At 45.9% G+C, this 19306-nt stretch overlaps 1 protein-coding gene across 1 annotated transcript in view; it reads right to left on the bottom strand.

Moving 5' to 3' along the window:
• The window catches only part of T265_03269 (hypothetical protein), a gene marked incomplete at both ends in the record, with an annotated part of 68597 nt that overhangs the window by 24281 nt on the left and 25010 nt on the right, over positions 1-19306 (bottom strand). Inside the window, 2 exons of the mRNA XM_009167702.1 lie at positions 3813-4069; positions 5825-6061. Coding sequence (XP_009165966.1) covers positions 3813-4069; positions 5825-6061 — 494 coding nt within the window. The remainder of the gene's footprint in view (positions 1-3812; positions 4070-5824; positions 6062-19306) is intronic.

The raw sequence follows: 19306 nt of genomic DNA, 5'->3' as shown, positions 1-19306 counted from the left end.
GGATGATGTGTTTGACCAATGGCGGCTTTCGGACTGACTCATGATGGCTCAGGCAGCAATCTGAACGCTGTTGTTGGTGTGTTCAATCGACCGACGCACATACAATCGACTGGCCCAGATTGTGATCGGTTCACAAAAGGGTGGACGTCGCAAACTCCACAACGTGCATTGTTCTTGGGCGCTGGGCGGCTTCAAAACCCCCATGCTGAGGCAAACCAATCTCATCGCTCAAACGCCTGTTCAGACGCGATGATTCAGTTGCGTTCAGTGTGTGATGGTCGACAGTGCGAAACACGCTTACCTCGCACTTGGGTTGTCCGGATGTCTGTCCCCGAGACAGCCAAAACTATGCGTACCACTGATGAGCTCTAAAAAGAGCGAGTCCAGTGCTTCCCCTCCCCCAATGTATGGATTCACCAAGAAACGAGAGTGATGTGAATATCTAATCTACGGATCTCGCAACCCAAAAAACTCGACAACTAGAATTTGAATGCTATGTTCTCACTATTCCATCGAAACTGTGGCAGAACACAACTAATTCCCTTAGTATTTCATGACCACTGGGTGATAACTTTGCTTCAAAGTATCTCGTGATGTTTTTGCTTAATCTTGGCTTATAACTATCGATCAGAATCAACACAGCTCGACTGAGATTCAGCTAAATTTCACTTCTTACTGAGCTGAAGGAAAGACGAAACCGGTACCGATTTGTCGAAGGGCTTTACTAGTCTCACAAGTAGTGTGTTCTATCAGGCCAAATTGTTTGTCACGTGATGCTTGGCTTTTTACAACAGTAATAATAATCGTTCATCTGTAACAACCTTCCGGTGCCTAACTGCCATGCCACCCGGAAAAAGCACGAGGGCTGGGATACTGTCAGGTCGCTCTGACCTAGACAGGGAAAGTCGATTGGCAGAGGTCGGGTTAGAACCACAGACCTTCCAGTCAATAAATTCGCGCTCTAACCACTTGGGCCATCTCGCCCCCAACAGTAACGTTGAATGATTTATCTACTATCAGTTTCCAACCCTGTACGTGACTTGTGTGATGAGTAGACCTCAGAAACACAGAAGAAAAACACATTCCACCCTCCAACAATTTTTGAACCAAGATGTGCAGTTCAGCCTACAAGCAAACAGCCATCTACGTAGCCTGGTCTGCGTGACAGAACAGTTAAATTGTGTTGAACTTCGAACCTCCTATTGCATACCCAGAAGACGGCAATATGGGCGGTTGAACAATGCTGTGGAAAAGACTTTAGGTGAGCATTAAAACGTTACTTTTGATTTAGATCAGGAAGCATTCCAGGAACGCGTGACCGAAGAGCATCGATCCAATGTTGTGCTCCCCTGGCTTACTCTACTCAGTCAATAACGATGTGCTCGTGAGAGGTTTGCAACGAGAGAATCAGTGGCGATAACCCGGAAAACTATGTGGTTTTATGGCACAGGTGAACCTGAAAGTCACTGATAATTCGGCTGTGAAGTGATAATTGGCGTAGGTTTGTTCTAATTCTGGACGAAATTCCAGATAGGAGTGTCTGGAGGCATTTCCAGCACGGTTCTGCTAACTTTCATCTATCTCATGGTCTCAGTGTAAATCTACCCCTCGTGATATCCCATACTTTTCTCAGATGCGCTGCAGATCCCAAGGGGAACGAACAAAACCAAATCCATCCATCATTGACAGCAATACACTCTTAACTGGCACACAACTGTAAGCAAAGAAAGCCTTTTTCATAAAGTAAACTACTCACAAGGTTGCTGAAAACTCTTCGACAGCCCACGGTCGCTTTCGCTCTTCTTAAAGCTCATCAGGTAGGCGCAGTCGCCGAGTTTCCGTCAACCTTATGTTCTGCTTGAATCGATCGTGAACAGTCGAGGAGCAGTCAGCAACCTTGTGAGTGGTTTCCATTATGAAAATAGACTGTGACATCTGGAATATCGTACCAACTGAAACAAGAGGTGGCCTTTGTCCAGCACATTCAGTTGAAGAATATCATAAACGAGAGATTCAGTTGAGTCTCTCGTGAAAACCAAATTGATAGGTGTCAGAGAAATCCTTAGTGAAGAGTAGAACGAAAAGGAAACTAACTTGTCATAAAAAAGCCTCATGTCCTTAAGGAAGACACTCATGGATAAGATGTCTATATCTCCGGAAAGTATCAAAATAAAAAGATCTGAGCATCATGTTGGAGTACGGCGTTATGAGTATGGTCAACCCGAAGTCCTTTTCTAACCTCATCCGATCTAAGCCTGGCGCACAACGACAGAACTGTAGCTGGAAAGTCCGGTTCGAAAGTGACAGCAATTGTACCACTGGGACTGGTTGTGTGTCTTGTCCCGCGGGCTTCCCAGACACCTATAAGCAGGATCACCAGGAAGTTGGGAAGTTCCCATAACATTCAACTTGACAGTAGGCTCTTGGATTTCACGTTCGCATGTCACTGACTGTCTTTCGCAAGCCCTGCGTTAGTGATCGCTCGGAACGGGAAACAGCACTTTTTTCGGTAGGTGGTTGTACACACATATGTGATGCATGCCCCAACCACTTCAGATTAGCAAGCTTGATCTAGCCATTTGGCTTCGTCACCCACTACCACAACACCTGACTGCAGACACGCTGCATCCAGCTTTGCATTGCTCTGGTACGGAGAAATCGACGATCAAACACTTGAAGACGCACAGAGTTCTTGGATTGGAGGGGCCAATTAAGACCCCGCTTACAGTTGCCTTGTATACATGGCTTCGGCGAAGTTCGGTTTTCACGCCATAAATGACCAGCCTCATCCAGTCGATCGATCTTCACTGCGATGGTACTATCACTAGAGTATGACCACAGTGCCTTCAGCCACTAGAACGATATCATTAACGACCTCCGGGACGAGCGTTCCATACTCTCATCATCGGATTCACGGCTCTCAAGGGAGTTCAGTAGAGAGAGCAACCTTGAAAAGTGTAACACTTGATCACGAATCCTAAGTGAAGACGACATGTCATCATTTTGCAAGAATCTAAGCAGGACTACGGAATCGCAACGTACCCTCAGGACACACTCCCAGAGACCAAATAGCTTCAGTTCTCTCGGGGAAGACCCAAGCGGTTGGCTAGCGGGCAATGTTGGGATTTCGGTCCCTGAACCTATTTCTAGCTATTAAGCTCACCTACACTAATCGTGTGCACCAATCACACTGCCCACAGAGATACTCTAGAGCGTTTTGGAAGCACACCAACCGGAAAGAAGCATTGGAATCTTTCAAGTAAGTTTCATCATCATCATCATCATCATCATCGACAGCATGACATCAGTGTTCAACACCGATGCTTCACTGCCGTACGACCATGAATTACTTGAAAGCCTTATTGTAAAGACATAGTTCTAGCTTACCACAATCATTCCGAGGTGCCTACACCTCCAGACACTCACTCAGGCAATCTGGATAGAAACTGACAACAAGAACACCGCTGACATCGGTTGGCAGCCATATCTTGTAGTGTCTCCAACCAGGCACAGTGAGGATCACGCCGTCCCCATCCTGGAAGACGAGTAGCACCGACAGCACCCAAGCGTTTCGTGATCTCCTTCATACTCCTCTGCCGAGTCAAGGGTTGGTCACCTCTCTGTTTACGCCTCTCTGAATTGGGCATGGAAAACAGCACTCTCTTCGGCAAACGATGGTTCGGCATACGTAACACATGTCCCAACCAACGCAGCTTCTGGTGCTGGACACATTCTTCAATGGAAATACCCGTTGCACAACCGAAAACGCGCTTTCTAAATGCCTCGTTACGGATTCACCGACACCAACCCACATGAGCTATGGTTCCGAGACAACGATTGTCGAACACTTGAAGACGTCTCAGGTCCGCTGCTCGAATAGGCCAAGTCTCACAGCCATACAACAAAACAGCCCGTACTGTAGCTTGATACACAAGTCCTTTCAGATTCAGGGATGAACTATGCTGACGCCATAGGTGTCTCAAGTTAGCAAACGCGGCCCGAGCCTTGTAGATTCGTGCATTCACCTCAACTGTCACATTACAATTAGAACTAATACAACTTCCAAGATCTGTAAAACGCTCCACAACTTCCAGTACCTCTCCCTGGATTGTAAGTGGTGTGTTCAATGACTGCATGCCCAGAAGCATGTAAGTAGGGTTACTCTTCGAGAAGCAGGGCCACATAAAATCGTGACTGCATTTGACAGCCTTTGAGGTCTACCCAAGGAACCTCTCTACAGAGGGAGCTGCTGTTAAAGCTTGCATTCTTTGAGGACAAACTCAAATACTCTGTAGCAGAAACCGAAGTGGTACTAAGCAAGTGAAATAAGAGTGGTCCATCGACTTACTTATTCGACGCGTTTGATCATATAACTTCCAAACCTCAGGAGTTTGAGGCATCGCTTCTCTCGGACGTAGCGGAATAGTTCCATGAACCCAACAATAATTGGTCAAGTAATCATCGTAGTTCGACCCGGTTGGCTTTACCGGTATGTAACACGCAATCGAGTTGAGTATGTACTGCTTCACCGACACGATGATACAAGCCACCATAAAAAACACCACAGTCAGCAAATTCATACGGTCGGCAAAATCCTCCACAGAAATGCGATTCGTATAGGCAATTTTATTGAACAGATCGATAAAATCATTGCCGATCATTCCGAGCTAAGCGGGAATCCACGCAGAAACCAAGCTCACGTCACCGACCGAAATTTTTCAACTGGTTGATGTAATCTGACCGAGCTTTTATGTAAAACAACAATTGGAGTGCAAACTCAGTTGTTCATGTTCGTAAATTGACCTTTACGGTTGACATGTTGTCTGTCCAGCTGTACAGCAGCTATGCCAGTTGTTGCATAACTTATGTGCGTGGGTCGGTGAACCTATCGCACTGACAATCGATTTAATGAGATTCTTTGGGAGGTTTCGAAATGTCCTGAGTATTCTCACGGCAAATAGGTTATCAGATTCGGTTGGCTGGTCAGCATTGTCATCTGCATGCATTCGAAAGGTTCCGGGTGGCAAGACTGCTTCAGGGACGAGCGAATGGCACAGGTGAGCAATATTTCGATGGCAGACAGCCTAAATTATCTAATTTTCTCATATTACTATCGTTTTGTGAGTAGGTTCGGTAAAGAATAATTTTACAAAAGATGAGTGAAACTTCATTCTGAGAAGTCGTCACTCGGAGTCATGTGATGAGGTTTCTGTGACTGAATGATGGGTGCTAACCGAAATGATGGCTAGACGCCCGTGGCCGAACGGTTGAAGTCTGAGCCACTGGTCGGCTTCGAAACTGAGTTTCTTTTGATTCGCACTGCTGATAATTCTCAGTAAGGGTGAAGCAGCTGTACCAGGTGATGAAGATGGCGTCATATAAGATGAAGCCGTTTCCCATGACTGGGATACGACATCGTACGACATTTTCAATGACGCCCTTTGTTTGTCCCACATGGAAGTTGAGACAAAGGCTTGCTGAGCTCACGACTAATATTCAAACTACTTGTCAGACGCACAGTGGTTCGAGTAAACGTTTCCACCCTTTCCATGGAGCCTCTATCAAGTGAGTGGGGAATTTACCTCCCTTATAGGGCGACATCTCTTCACACTAACACTGAAAAGAAACGGTCATAGCCCGTGTAAGACATGGGAATGGCTCTATCCGTCAGAGCAGAGTGCACAGCCCGATCCATACGTATGAATTTAACTGTTTCTAATATCAACGTCATACTCGTCCTGATCGGATGCACTCACATCTATCGAGCGAGAGTTTTTGAGCGCTTTTTTTACATTATCAAAGCCAATCGTTTACGCTCACTTACTTATACGACGTAGCCGATCATATTCATCCCACACTTCGGGAGTTTGAGGCATCACTTCGTTCGGGCGGAGTGGAATAGTTCCATGAACCCAGCAGTAATTAGAAAGGAAGTCATTGTAGCTGTCACCGGTTGGTTTGACTGGTATGTAACACGAAATAGAATTCAGAACGTACTGTTTCACTGTGATAAGGACACCGGCCACCAGGAACAAAATAGCCGTTAACGAGTTGACCACATCTGCAAAGTCTTCCAGTGTGCAAGGCTTCCGATGTGCAAGGCTCAGTTTACTGAACAGTTCAATATAGGCATGGCCAACCATAGATCAAAGTGGACGTCCACTCTCCTCTCTGTTTCTCACTTGTTTTCGTCGTCTTCTCGCTACTAATGATTCAATCTTCCGGTCGACAGGACCTCTGCTCACAAGGCACTGGTCACGCATTTGCACGTCAAACGTACACGTGCTTTGGAATTAAAAATGATCTTTGTTGTACTTGTTTCGTGACCTGACGTACTGTTCGAATGACACAGCTCACCTGGAGTTAATTCTGTGGATGATATGGCCGGAAACAGACCGGCATGGACGTGTCTTTTGCACACACTTTGTTTCAACAAAGAGTACGGGGCGATTTTAACTGAGGGACCCCCTTCCGATAACAGTTGAGACGATTGGACTTGTTTATCGATTAGTGTTTAATGATACGAAGAAAACTGCCCGAATACACCACAACAGTATACTACTCTCCCATCCAAATTTTGCTACCCGTTGGCTTGTACAAATGACCTTGTGATTGTGTCATACGCGTCTCGCCCATCAGATCCTAAGTGAAAGACGAACTCCCGAAATCCGCCGCCACCAGCCTCTTTGAGTACTCATCTGTATGCTGATGTTGAGAATCGATTTTGTGGATCTGATTGGGAGTTTTTCGGACAGAATGCATCCAACTTGAGTGGAACTTAGAACAAAGTCCTAGCTCAAGCGCTAAAACAGTCACGTGCTCTGAGATTCAATTGGCTGTGTCCGCGTCCTGAGAACACACACGATATTTCGTACAACCAGCTAACCTTACAGATTGGCTTCAATGGTTGGTTCCTTGAGCATATGGGAACGTAGATGGGTAGCATGACATCAAAGAGAGGCATGGGACGAGATGCCCCTATTGGTTACAGCGTGAATTTACTGACCGGAAGGTCCATGGTTCGAACCCGACCTCTGCCTCTCAACTTCCCTTGTCTAAGCTTGGGCAACCTGGCAGTATACCATTCCTTGTGCCTCCTTCTGGTTGCATCGCAGCTAGCCACTGAAATAGTGCTACAGCTGAACGAGAGGTATTCGTACATTACTGAGGTGTGCAAACCCACAGAAGGCAAAATCACAAAACGATCAACTTCCAGTGACGTTTTTTGCATAAGTCAGTGAGAATGCAAGTTGCGCCCTCGTACCGTTGGTGCATCACTGTTTGGTTAGACGAGAGCAGCGTGTGAACAAGACATCAAATAGATAACAGGATATCTTGAGGTGAACTGAAACGAGATTTCAAGAATGCGAGTACTCGCGAGCACATCTAAGGGAGCTATCTGTCCCAGCATGACGATTCACACAAAGACGCCCAAGGATATCACAAGGATAGCGTTCCAGAAGTGAGAAAGACTACGCACGATGCTGGCACTTTCTTGTTGAAAAGACTGACTGTAGAACGTAAAAGCTGACGATCATTTGAGGTTTCAAATAGGACATAGAGATAAATAGCTGTATACGAGAGCTGGTGAGCACAAAGGAAGAAACAAACAGCCAAGGAAGGCGGATGAATGTCAAGTGTCGTTTGAAGACTGGGTGGTGACGCTAGAAGCGGGACAGCATAGAGTCTTAAAAAGAGTGAATATCGTAGCGACTGAAACATAAGGCGGCCTAGTGCAGCCTAGAAACATCAAAAGCGAGAGATCCAGCTGGGTTTCAGGTGAGTCTCTCGAAAAACCAAATTAGTTTGCAAATGAGTGTATATTCGCTAACTTCGTGCAATTTGGTTTCAAGTAGAACATAAGGTTGACGAAAACTCGGGGACTGCACCTACCTGATGAGCCCCAAGAAGGGCGAAATCGGTCGTGGGCTGTCGAGGTGTTTTCAGCAAACTTATGAGTAGTCTATTACAAAAGGGTGTAAGTTCTTTTGCAGTTAGGAAAAAGGATTCGTAACGCAGCCGTCTATGTTCAAGCCAGCGGAACTCGCCGAGTATTCAAAAGCGAAAAGGACGGAAGGCGTAAAACTAGCAAATATGCTGAAAGTAGTTTAGGTATAACCGAGCTGACGGTGTGCGCGGTAGGGCAGCTTGGATTGGCTGCCCGAAATCCCACATTCTTCCATTTTCCCTAAACAAATTGTCGTAGCCTTAATTCGTGAACAGAAAAGGAAGTACCCCTAAACATGAAGTAAATTGAAATGAACACATTCCTGGCTAAACCATACTCACTAACGGGGCTTTGACTAACATTCAACACTGATCTGGTCTACTACTTGAAAAAGACCTCTTAGATGTCGGTAAAGCTCGAGCAAACAGGTAGCTTACTCAACTAACAAGATGAAGTTTCTGTACCAAAAACAAAACATAATGTAGAACATAAGGTTGAGGAAACTCGATACTTGAAAAAGACCTCTTAGATGTCGGTAAAGCTCGAGCAAACAGGTAGCTTACTCAACTAACAAGATGAAGTTTCTGTACCAAAAACAAAACATAATGTAGAACATAAGGTTGACGGAAACTCGAGGACTGCGCCTACCTCATGAGCCCCATGAAACGCGAAACCGGTCGTGCGCTGTGGAAGAGTTTTTAGCAACCTGGTGAGTAGTTTCCTTTATGAAAATAGAAGCGTCTTTAATCGGTTGTTCGTGTTTCGAACATTTGAAGGAGTACCGTTATGAGACATTCGGAAAGCTTTTTGTTCGCGTAGACGAGTCAAGACAGCTAAGGGCAAGACAAACGGTCAAGGGTCAGCTGAAATGTAAGACTGGTCATATAACCTCTCCTTGTTTGATCGAACCTGTCTGCAGACTAAAGCGGTCACAGAAGGCAACACTTTTGCCGTCGAATAATGAGGGACTACTGATATTGAAGGCATGTGTGCTCATACGAGCCAAAATTGTTGACATGTCACGGGATACCTTTTTTCTGGAACGCGTCCGGAGATCCAGGAAAACAAGCTGGCCCGACCAAGTAGTTAATGCTAGAAGAAGCCTCCTGAAGGTTTATCCCGTTAAATTGCACCAATTTCTGTGCAGAATAACGGCTGACATGTTCTTCTGGTTCTGCACAGTCAGCATGATACGGTGCTAACTATGTCTGTGGTTCTATTCACTCGGTACACGTCTCTCTCCTTTTATGTGGGACCCTCATCTCGCCGTTTGATTAAGTTCGATGGCTAACAAATCAATGGATCATTCAGCTGTGGCACCCTTTCGGGGTTTAGCTGCCATGGCACTTGAAGGAAGCACGAGGGCTGGGATACCGCCAGGTCGCCCAAGCCTAGACAGGGGAAGTCGAGAGGCAGAGGTCGAGTTTGAACCACGGACCCTGAGGTCAGTAAATTCGCGCTCTAACCACTTGGGCCATCCCACCGGTGGGTACCGGTTGTTTAAACCTTACAAACTAATAGTAGACTTTCTGCCATGCATTAACGAGTCCCCGTTTATACGGGGCGGAAGCATTTATGCCTCAAAACTTTTCAGCCCGGAGAATCAGTTCAGTTCGATTTATCAGCTATAAACCATGGTGGATAAAATGGCTCCACCTGCTACAGTTCCGATCACCGAGAAATGGGAGAACGTAGGTTATGCAGCCGTACATTGGAGGTAATGAAATGGTCAGGCAGTTCTGGAACCGGGCAGGTACGTATTGAATGTGATCGCCTTGACGAACGCGCGCGATTGGGCCATTTCTGCCATTGTCGGTAACAATTGTTGGGTTGATTCCAGGAGTCTCTATCCGGGGAATCGACCCGACTAAATTTAGTGCTTTCACACTTCGTTGCCAAGTCATACACTCTCGACCCACTGCTCCCAAGCAGCACAGAACAGGGCGAAAAAGAGCTCTACGAGCGTGAGGCTTTTCCGACATGTGGAGTACTGATAAATCGATTCTACACCAGGAAATCACTCACTAGCCGGTTGTTTATAAAGCGCCCTCACTCGATTCGGTTTGCTTGAAAGCGATGTCAGCGACGTCCTATGCAAATATCAGCTTGTGTCTGAATGAGTGGTATTCACACTGCCTTTGCCAATCTGCATATGTTGCATAGGTTGAACACAACCCATCTGACTGGCATGCTTTTTTATACACGAGTTCTACCGACATTCGTGAATAGTGGGCGTACGTCACAGTGAACCATGTGTTTTCCAACAACACAAATGAGAGATTCCATCAACCAAATCAAGATATGCTTTGTCACCATAAACCTCACTGGCGCGGTCACTGGCTGAGATTCGAGGCGATGCATCCTTTGTGTCAGTGGAATATCGGATTCTCGTGCTGCCTACCACCTTGAACGCCTTTCTGGTCACTGCAATAATAATGTATTGGAGGACGCGAAGCACATTTTCAGAATAATCTCAAGTACTCGTTCCACCGAACTCTCGCCTGGTATTAGAACAACAATGTTCACATTTCGAAAAGCTGTGGGAGAGACAGAATTGTCTGACGCATCGACAAAAACAGGCCAAATATAGTAGTCTGCAATAAAGGTTCGACCTAAAAACTTTGCCCCGAAATTCGGAGTTCTGCTTCAAAGCCAATGAGGTCAATCGTAATGGGAGCATGGAGAAGTGAGGGCCAAATAAGACTTCAGTCTCAACTAATAATATATACTACTGACCACGGACAAGTAGCATGGTTATGTGTTTGTTCTAAATGGGAGGATTCATTCGAGCCACAGGTTAGCGGCAGCCATTTCAGAAAGTCACAGCCATACTTTGATTTAGAAGTTATTAAAATGATTCAGCACACATTCTTCATAAAAACCTCCTGAAGAATGGCATTTCTCACGGTCATTGTGTATTACACGATGTACCTAATGCCTTCTGATGTCATGAACCGAACGGAGGGGGGATACTGAGTCCCTCTCACACTTATCGAAGTAGGTGCGCCAGGACAGGAGGACGACTGTTCATCTACGAGTGGTGTGAAAATCGGTTCTACAGTCCCCGAAAGGGACGAAAATTGTTACAAATTTTTCGGGATATAACTCGACTTCTCTTGACAATCCCTCGCCAAGCTACGAGGAGGTAGAAGGCCTTGTCTGTACGACTGCCTCGAAGTTGCCCACCGCTGAAAGGGGCTATTCTTTGGTCATTTCTCATATTGCTGTCTCAAAAAGTGAATAGTCCTCCAAGGCCTGACATGCTCTCATCAGGACCCTTCAGCCGTATTTCTATGATCTTTTGCTCCAGGAAGATTAAAAAACAGCCAGATCAGTCAATCTACTAGCTAATCAGGCCTAGGGTTCCCCGTTCGAATGCCCACTCAACGCCCGAAGGTTGAGTCGGAACGTTCAAACAGCGTCGTCTTTTCTTCACTTGTTCAAATTTTTTTTCCGACTTGATAATTAACCCCCCAACGTCAAGATTAATCGTCTAGGATTGCACAGCACCTAGGAGCCATTTTGTTGAAACCGACAACTGATGGGCGGATAACCATCGCCGTTCTTGCCATGAATCGTCGCCTATGGGCGACAGAACAGTAGGATTCTACGCGCTCTGCCACCGGAAATCAAAGCAATTTTAACGACTGCGTACCACAGCTACATGAAGTGCAAGCTGTAAAAATATTGATGCGGTGAATCGGGGCTGAATAGCAGTATTTTATCCAACGCTGTGTGTGACGCACAAAACCGGTGAGGGTTACTCACGTATACTCAGCGGTATACATGTAATTTGTCCCAGAATCTGTGGATTACGCGGTATCGGAATTTGACCCAGATAACAGGCGATTTGCAGACATGGATTGTGAGACCCGACAGAGGAGATCCAACGCGAAGCGTCCCATTTCTGCAATTTCATCCTGACTGGACAGCGTGTGTGAAACTTATCCCACAGCGTTGTCAATGACTACATCCGTGAGTAATGTCAATGCCCCTTTGTTCAGAGCGCATTTTACTGACCCGGAAGGTCCATAGTTTGAACCCGACCTCTGCCTCTCGACATTCCCTGTCTAGGCTTGAACAACCTGACTTCCTTCGGGTGGCATGGCAGTCAGGCACCGAAAGTGTACTACAGCTGACCAATTCTACATGGATGGGACTTCTTGAAATGAGTAGTGCCTTTTACAAAAGGCGCTAATGCATAATTCAGAATCTACGTAGCATTACACAACTCGCAAATTTGTCATGCGCCATTCCCATAAAGGAACGTAGATTGCTAATAGGCGAAAGTATACGAATCCACCGGTCCACATAAGTTGTGCTAACTAACATCAATCGGACTAAACCAAGACCTGTACGAACACGTTGGTTGGATGGAAAACTGTCTAGTGGAGCGGTATCCAAATGCTGAAAACGTGTGCGCGCACATCTACACTGGAATATCGATTCTTCAGGACAACAGTACACTGAACTGTATGGTTTCGCTGGTGAATCAAGGCGGAAACGGGTCATCAGACATGCAAAAATCAATCATAAATTAAACAAACCACAGAATGAAGAGGCTAGATACCAGGATGAAATCTGGGTGATATATGAAACAGTTCTATGCCGAGACAAAAGACACTATGTGTGTGTGTGCGTCACTTTGATAATAAAACCAATAAGTTGATTGATTATCTTCGTTCGACCCTGAGACTATCATGCATCCAAGGGAACGATACAATCGGATGGCCTGGATCTCGACGATTACTTCAGCTTAGACGTAATACACTACTAATAAGGTTTCTGAAACTCCCTAGACAGCCCACGGTCTGTTTCGCCGTTCTTGGGGCGACATCTTGAATAGCATACCAACTAAAACATGAGATGGCCTGGTGCAGCACATTCAGTTGCTTGAAAACATCATAAACGAGAGATTCCAGGTGAGTCTCCCGCAAAGCCAAACCGGTATACAAACGAGTTGCACTTTGGTAATTTCGCGGAATTTGAGTTCAAGTAAAACATAAGGTTAACGGAAACTCTGGGACCGCATCTGCTTGATGAAACCCAATAAAGGCGGAACAGGTCTTGGGCTGTCGGGGCGTATTCAGCAACCTTATGAGTAGTGTATTACGTCTTTGCAATGCATAGCGGTGTCGTACCAAATAGGAATATAAATCCTGGCGAGATGTAACGCCCAGTGTTGAACCTCTGTAAAACCCACGCACGGGAAACTCTTGAATAAAAATGACCGTATAAAACAGGGGACCGAATGGATTCAAAGCCACTATACTGCGCTCTCAAAGCAAAGCCTTCTGATAAGCGCCTGATCTGAATGAGTGCTGGGATATGAATGCCAGGACTAAGTAGCCATTTGAAATATGCTTTATTTCACTCTCATAAATACCGCTCCCATCTAGAAGGGCGCTGTGGGGGGAGCCAGTCTTGAAAAAGAACACTGTATACTGCAGAAACAGGCAATAACAACTCTTTTATGGGAGGGGGTACGAACCTGAAAACTAAGTATCCGTAACCAGAGACTAGACCAGCTTCATATCGGTCATGAATGGGGGAAATGACATCATATTAACTGAGATTGGGCCTTGTTTTTTGTATGGTCTCGTAACCGGGGTTGCAAGTTATTTAGTTGTTTCTTTCAAGTACACAAATTTGGCTCCTTTCTAGATTTCTAGTAAACAAAATTCCATTTAATCGTCTGTGGTCCCACCTCTTGCAAAGGGTGGAACGTCGAAGAGGCTCTATAAAGATCCGCAAATGGACGCCTGGTTACGAGCGACCACTGAACCTCAAGGTGTTCGGAGATTAGCTATCAATCTAACCGCGCGCGCACACACACACACACACTACACGTAGACACAAAGTAATGTTTCGGCTGTTTGCTTAACCCGGTTCGAATCATAACTCAAAGTGGTGACCAAATGTTTTTCTATTCCGTTGACATTCAAAATACCAGAACACAACTCAGGTTGTTTGTGACCTTCGTGTGGTTTAGCGCATAAACAGAGTCCCCGGGCGTGGCGGCACACGTCCATGGAATGTCAAGTTGATATTTTGTTTTTAAGCCCTGTGTGCCGAAATTGTGGAGCGGTCAACCAAATACCGGTGAATTTGTGACCTTGTCGAAAAGTCCACGCAAAGGAAAAACAATGATTCGTCGCCTTCGGACTAGGTTAGTGTCCAAGGCTCGAAGTGCTTCCTTCTGTTTGCTATTGAAATGGTACGGGCAGAGAGGACAGTTTTTGGTTTGTTCGTTGAGCTGGCCAACCAGAAGGCAAACGATTCACCAATGATCGAAGTCACGTCATCAATGCGGAATAGGGCACAGTGATTGGTCAGAGGTTGAACCCAACGCACTGATGATGTCACCTCCTGATTGGTGATGAAATCATCCGATCACCAGAGCTAAATCATCCAGTTCAGCGGACAAATCAACGGCCATGTTTACACTCATTTGGCAAATGCATGGAGCTAATCGGGGAGTCATTTTTCCAGAAAGTTTGCATAGATTTTCTGCTGAGTAAAGCTCAAACGAATTCCAGTGTAATTCACAAGGCCAAACACACTGGTTGGAAAAGGCCAGCAATCTCTCATAATAAGCCCATCCAGAGTTATCAACACTCTGTAGGGTTTGGTCTGATCAAGGGAGACCAGCTCCGCAACTCCCAGCGCACACCACTCTGTCTGTTTAATACATTTCCCCTACCGACCTAATACGTAAGATTCGAACCAACTGACTTTGAGGACAAGTTAACCAACACACTCCTTCCGTTCTATTAGGAGAACCAGCTCCGAACGTAACGGGACTATAAAACAGCCAATGGAATAACCGCTTTTTTCGTTGAGACAGATTTCATTGGTTGTTCTTCACTCGCCCTTGACAAATGAGTTGTATTCTAAGTATCACTTTTTTTGACCCGCTTGTACGCGACAGTGATCGATAGTTCAGCCGGTTCGCATGTTCATTGATTTTTCTGGCAGACTAGCCAAGCGCACCAGGCTATCATTCGGCTATCCCGACCGGGGTTCACGGTAATAAGAAGGCATTAAGGAGACTGTGGTCCAAAACACGTACACGTGAAAGTTTTCATATTTTTGCATCGTGTGTTAACTCTGGATATAGCATGACAACGGGGGAAAAGGCACTGACGTTCGAGGCAAACTGAATTGTTGAAAACTACTAAGTAAGGTCAAGTGAAGAAACCGAGCTCCAAACTTGATGTTTCTCGAGACACCTGCTTAACTTGAGGAGTGGTGGAAACTCGGAATGAATTTTGCGTCGTACATGTTGGTGTGTTTTGCAACAGGGACTGTGATGCGAACTGGTAGATATCCGTCAGGTCTACCTACCTGAAAACATGTTTACATCTGAACATACATTCCCGTTTATAGACGAGGTGAACCGAACAAACAAGCTACTCTTCACGGGTGGTTGTCATGATCTTTTGGCCACTAAACGGCTGTATACATTGTTCCCCCTAAAATTCTAAATGCTAGGGCTTGAGAATGCGGAGTGGTTAAAGGTTGAACCTACTGACCGAAAGCTTGATGGTTCTAATACAACCCAGGCATCGCGGATGCTCCTGTCATCATCGCCCTCGCGCTCCCTTCGGGTGGCACGGCAGATAGGCACAGAAAGGGTGCCACAACCAAAATGATACTTTTTCTAAGCTCCTGTGCGCTTCTTTCTTTAACATCGAAAGTGTTTCCGTCATACTTGGGGCCAGAGTGGAATAGTTTCTGACAAAATTACCTGGATATGCTATATGTTTTAGGCTCTCTCTCGCCTTCGTTTTCAAAGGTGTAACACACATCAACATATTTTGTGCGTTCTTCTGAAGAGTGTCCACTTATAGACGCCAGGAAGAAATACGTAAACTTCTGCGTCGATCGTTTAATGACCTGTACTCCTGCATACTCAACTTCTCGGTTAACAACATCTCCAAAGGCAAGTTGGCCGTTGGTATGAAATTCACTCGTCAACCAGTGCTGGCGGTTTCTATCCAAAGCTGACCACTTTGTGGTGTGACGCCGTTCGTAACTGGAAGACATTGTAGCACGGGACTTCACTTCCCGACCTCGGTTCAGTCAGTACATGAGGGGGCGAGATGAACCAAGTGGTTAGAGCGCCAATTTGCTGACGGAAGGTCTGTGATTCGAACCCGCCCTCTGCCACTCGACTTCCCCTGTCTAGGATGTGGCAACCTGGCAGTATCCAAGCCCTCGTGCCTCCTTCGTGTGACATGGCAGCTAGACACCGAAAGAGTGCTACAGCTGAACGAAGTACATGAATGGCTTGAGGCCCCACGCAAGTCCGGACCTATACTGCGACTCTGATCACAGGTTCTTCGTAAGTACGAGCTGGAACGACAGTAACTTGCCTAAAACTAACGCTTCACAATTCCAAATTTCGTGCAGCACGAGAGATCACCTGGATGTTTATAGTAACTTGCGCCATCGTCTGTACGTGTCCACACTCTCACTGTAAACAATGCACAATGAAACGTGACACATGTAGGCATACTAGTAGAATCCAGGAACAGTAGACCGTTCAAACCGATAAAGTCGGCAATTAGACAGGAGTTTTTTTTAAAAATTATACTAGATGCAACAAACTACGATAAAATTGTGATCAAATAAATTACTCGGCTGACCGCATATTGATGCCGAGATTAGCATAGCGGTAAGGATAGCCTGGTGATAACTCAACGGTAGACGTTCGGTTGGAAGTACTATCACCGAAACAGAAACTGGTCCAACACAACCAGGAGGGGCACAACAACGTTGAACATACCACATTGCACTCCCAAACAAAATAGGTGGCCGTCCAACCCACGCAACAGCTGAGAACACTTGACTATTGGTCGAGTCCTCGCTTCCAACTCCACTTTTGATGTGCACCTCTAAATTTTCCGTAATTCTTAACCGCCCCTTTAATTCATTCACTGGAGTGGGCAGTAAATAGCTGTTCTCATCTCTAAGCGTCAGCTCCACCTTGTAGAAGTCATGTACGGAACACCCTGAAGAAAAAAAAACGACCCTCAAAATTTGACGAGGCACTGTATCCTTCTGAAATGTTGTTCAGAGAGGACTGAAAAAAGTAGATCACCAGGTTAGAGAATATACACTCATTTGTAAACTAATTTGGTTTTTCGAGAGAATCACCTGGAACCCAGCCGAATCTCTGGTTTGTGATGTTTTCAGGCAACTGAATGTCCCGCACCAGGCCGCCCCATGTTTCAGATGCGACCTGATGAGCCCCAAAAAGGGTGAAACCGGTCTTGGGCTTTTCAGCAACCCTATGAGTAGTACATTACAAAGACATACATGCATCGCGATATCTCGAATATCGTAGCTACTAAAACATGAGGCGGCCTGGCGCAGCACATTCAGTTGCCTGAGAACATCACAAACGAGATATTCAGCTGGGTTCCATGTGAGTCTCTCGAAAAACCAAATTAGTTTGCAAATGAGTGTATATTCGCTAACTTCGTGCAATTTGGCTTCAAGTAGAACATAAGGTTGACGGAAACTCGGGGACTGCGTCTACCTGATGAGCCGCAAAAAGGATCACTAGGTGTTCTGATTCAGAATTCAATCGTGATCATTTCCGTCCTCCTCAGTCGGGTGTCATTTGACTTTCGCATATCGTTCAGGAGCAATAACCCTCAGATGCCACCTGCCTGAAGGAGGCACGAAGGTTATGGCGTCGTCAGGTTGCATAAGCCTATACTGGAGCAGTCAAGATGTCAGGGTTGGATTCGAACTATGGACCTTCAGGTCAGTAGACTTACGCCTAAATCCCTCTTCCATCTCACCAAAAGAGTACTTGATTGAGACTTCGGCCATTATGAAATCGGTCCTTGTGCTTAACGATACGCTTTTTGCGAATGAGGTCTTCTGAACCATTTAGAGAGAGAGAGAGGTCTTTCACTCATCGATGGATCTGATTCCCATGCGAGACACATGGTTGTTTATGACCCCACGTATCTCGCACGAAAGTCGCGGCACCACCTGGTCCTCATGGTTCGGTCCTTCTCGGAGGACTCAGTCATGAATAGGTCCTTCAAAGTCTTCACTCATGCAGGCTTCAATGAACCGCATCTGTTACATAGCCGTGTGGTGAAAATAAGTACTTTATTCCCCTCCGTGGGATCCCTAGGCGAACCTTTGGCTGAACGTTAGTTTGCGTACATCAATGAACTCCACTCTCAACCAAGGACACTATAATTCAGCGGGAAAGTTCCACAGTGTGAGTAGGTGAATATCGTGGATGCCGAGTGCGGAAAAGATCAGTGATGTCGCCTTGATGTTTTTTCATTCTCTCAGTGCGCAGCATGACAACATTCAAGTTCCCCACGAAATCGGTGAACATCTCTCATGCGTAGGCTACACTGAAAATTCAAACAACTCTTTTTGGACCAGAGAGAGAGAAAATGAGTGAAAATGTTGACTCTGATAGCTTCTCGAACACCAAATTTATGCAGTTTGCGGACTACACCCACTTTCGGGTGTTAACCGGAGGCTCAAACCGTTTGTAGCTGAATCTTTCGCCTAGGATATTCTTCAGCTGAATGTACTGACTGCGTAAGGACAGTCTCGTGTTTCGGTTTGTACATCATCTGAGATATGAAGGTGCTGAAAAGTGTTCGACAGCCAACGACCGGTTTCTCATTCCACTTCAGGAACATCGTCAGGTAGACGAATTCCCTGAGTATCTGCTTCGTCAACCTTATGAACTGGTTAAGCCCAAATCGTGCGGAATTAGCGAAATACGCCCAGTTGAGCAATAGTCGAATCCTGGCCAAGCCTCTCGTCGATGACATTCTTCAAGTGAATATCTTGCATGTTTCAGGGGGGATGATGTTCGAGATATCGCAGCAAAGCTGTCTAGCCGAAACACAGTACTCATTATTGTTCAGCGAACTATCCATGACCGAGTCGCTTTCTCAAAATCTGTGTTTTCGGTTGTGTAACGGGTATTTCCATTGAAGAATGTGTGCAGCACCAGAAGCTGCGTTGGTTGGGACATGTGTTACGTATGCCGAACCATCGTCTGCCGAAGAGTGCTGTTTTCCATGCCCAACTCAGAGTGGCGCAAACAGACAGGTGGCCAACCCTTGACTTGGCAAAGGAGTATGAAGGAGATCACGAAACGCTTAGGTGCTGTCGGTGCTACTCGCCTTCCAGGAGGGGGACCGCATGATCTTCACTGTGCCTGGTTGGAGACACTACAGGATATGGCTGCCAACCGATGTCAGTGGCGTTCTTGTTGTCAGTTTCTGTTCAGATTGCCTGAATGAATGTCTGGAGGTGTAGGCACCTCGGAATGATTGTGTTAAGCTGGCACTAAGTCCCTCC

Source organism: Opisthorchis viverrini (assembly GCF_000715545.1).
Source record: "Opisthorchis viverrini unplaced genomic scaffold opera_v5_45, whole genome shotgun sequence".
Taxonomy (NCBI): domain Eukaryota; kingdom Metazoa; phylum Platyhelminthes; class Trematoda; order Opisthorchiida; family Opisthorchiidae; genus Opisthorchis; species Opisthorchis viverrini.
Note: the sequence above shows the minus strand (reverse complement) of the source record. Positions and strands in the feature narration are given on the sequence as shown.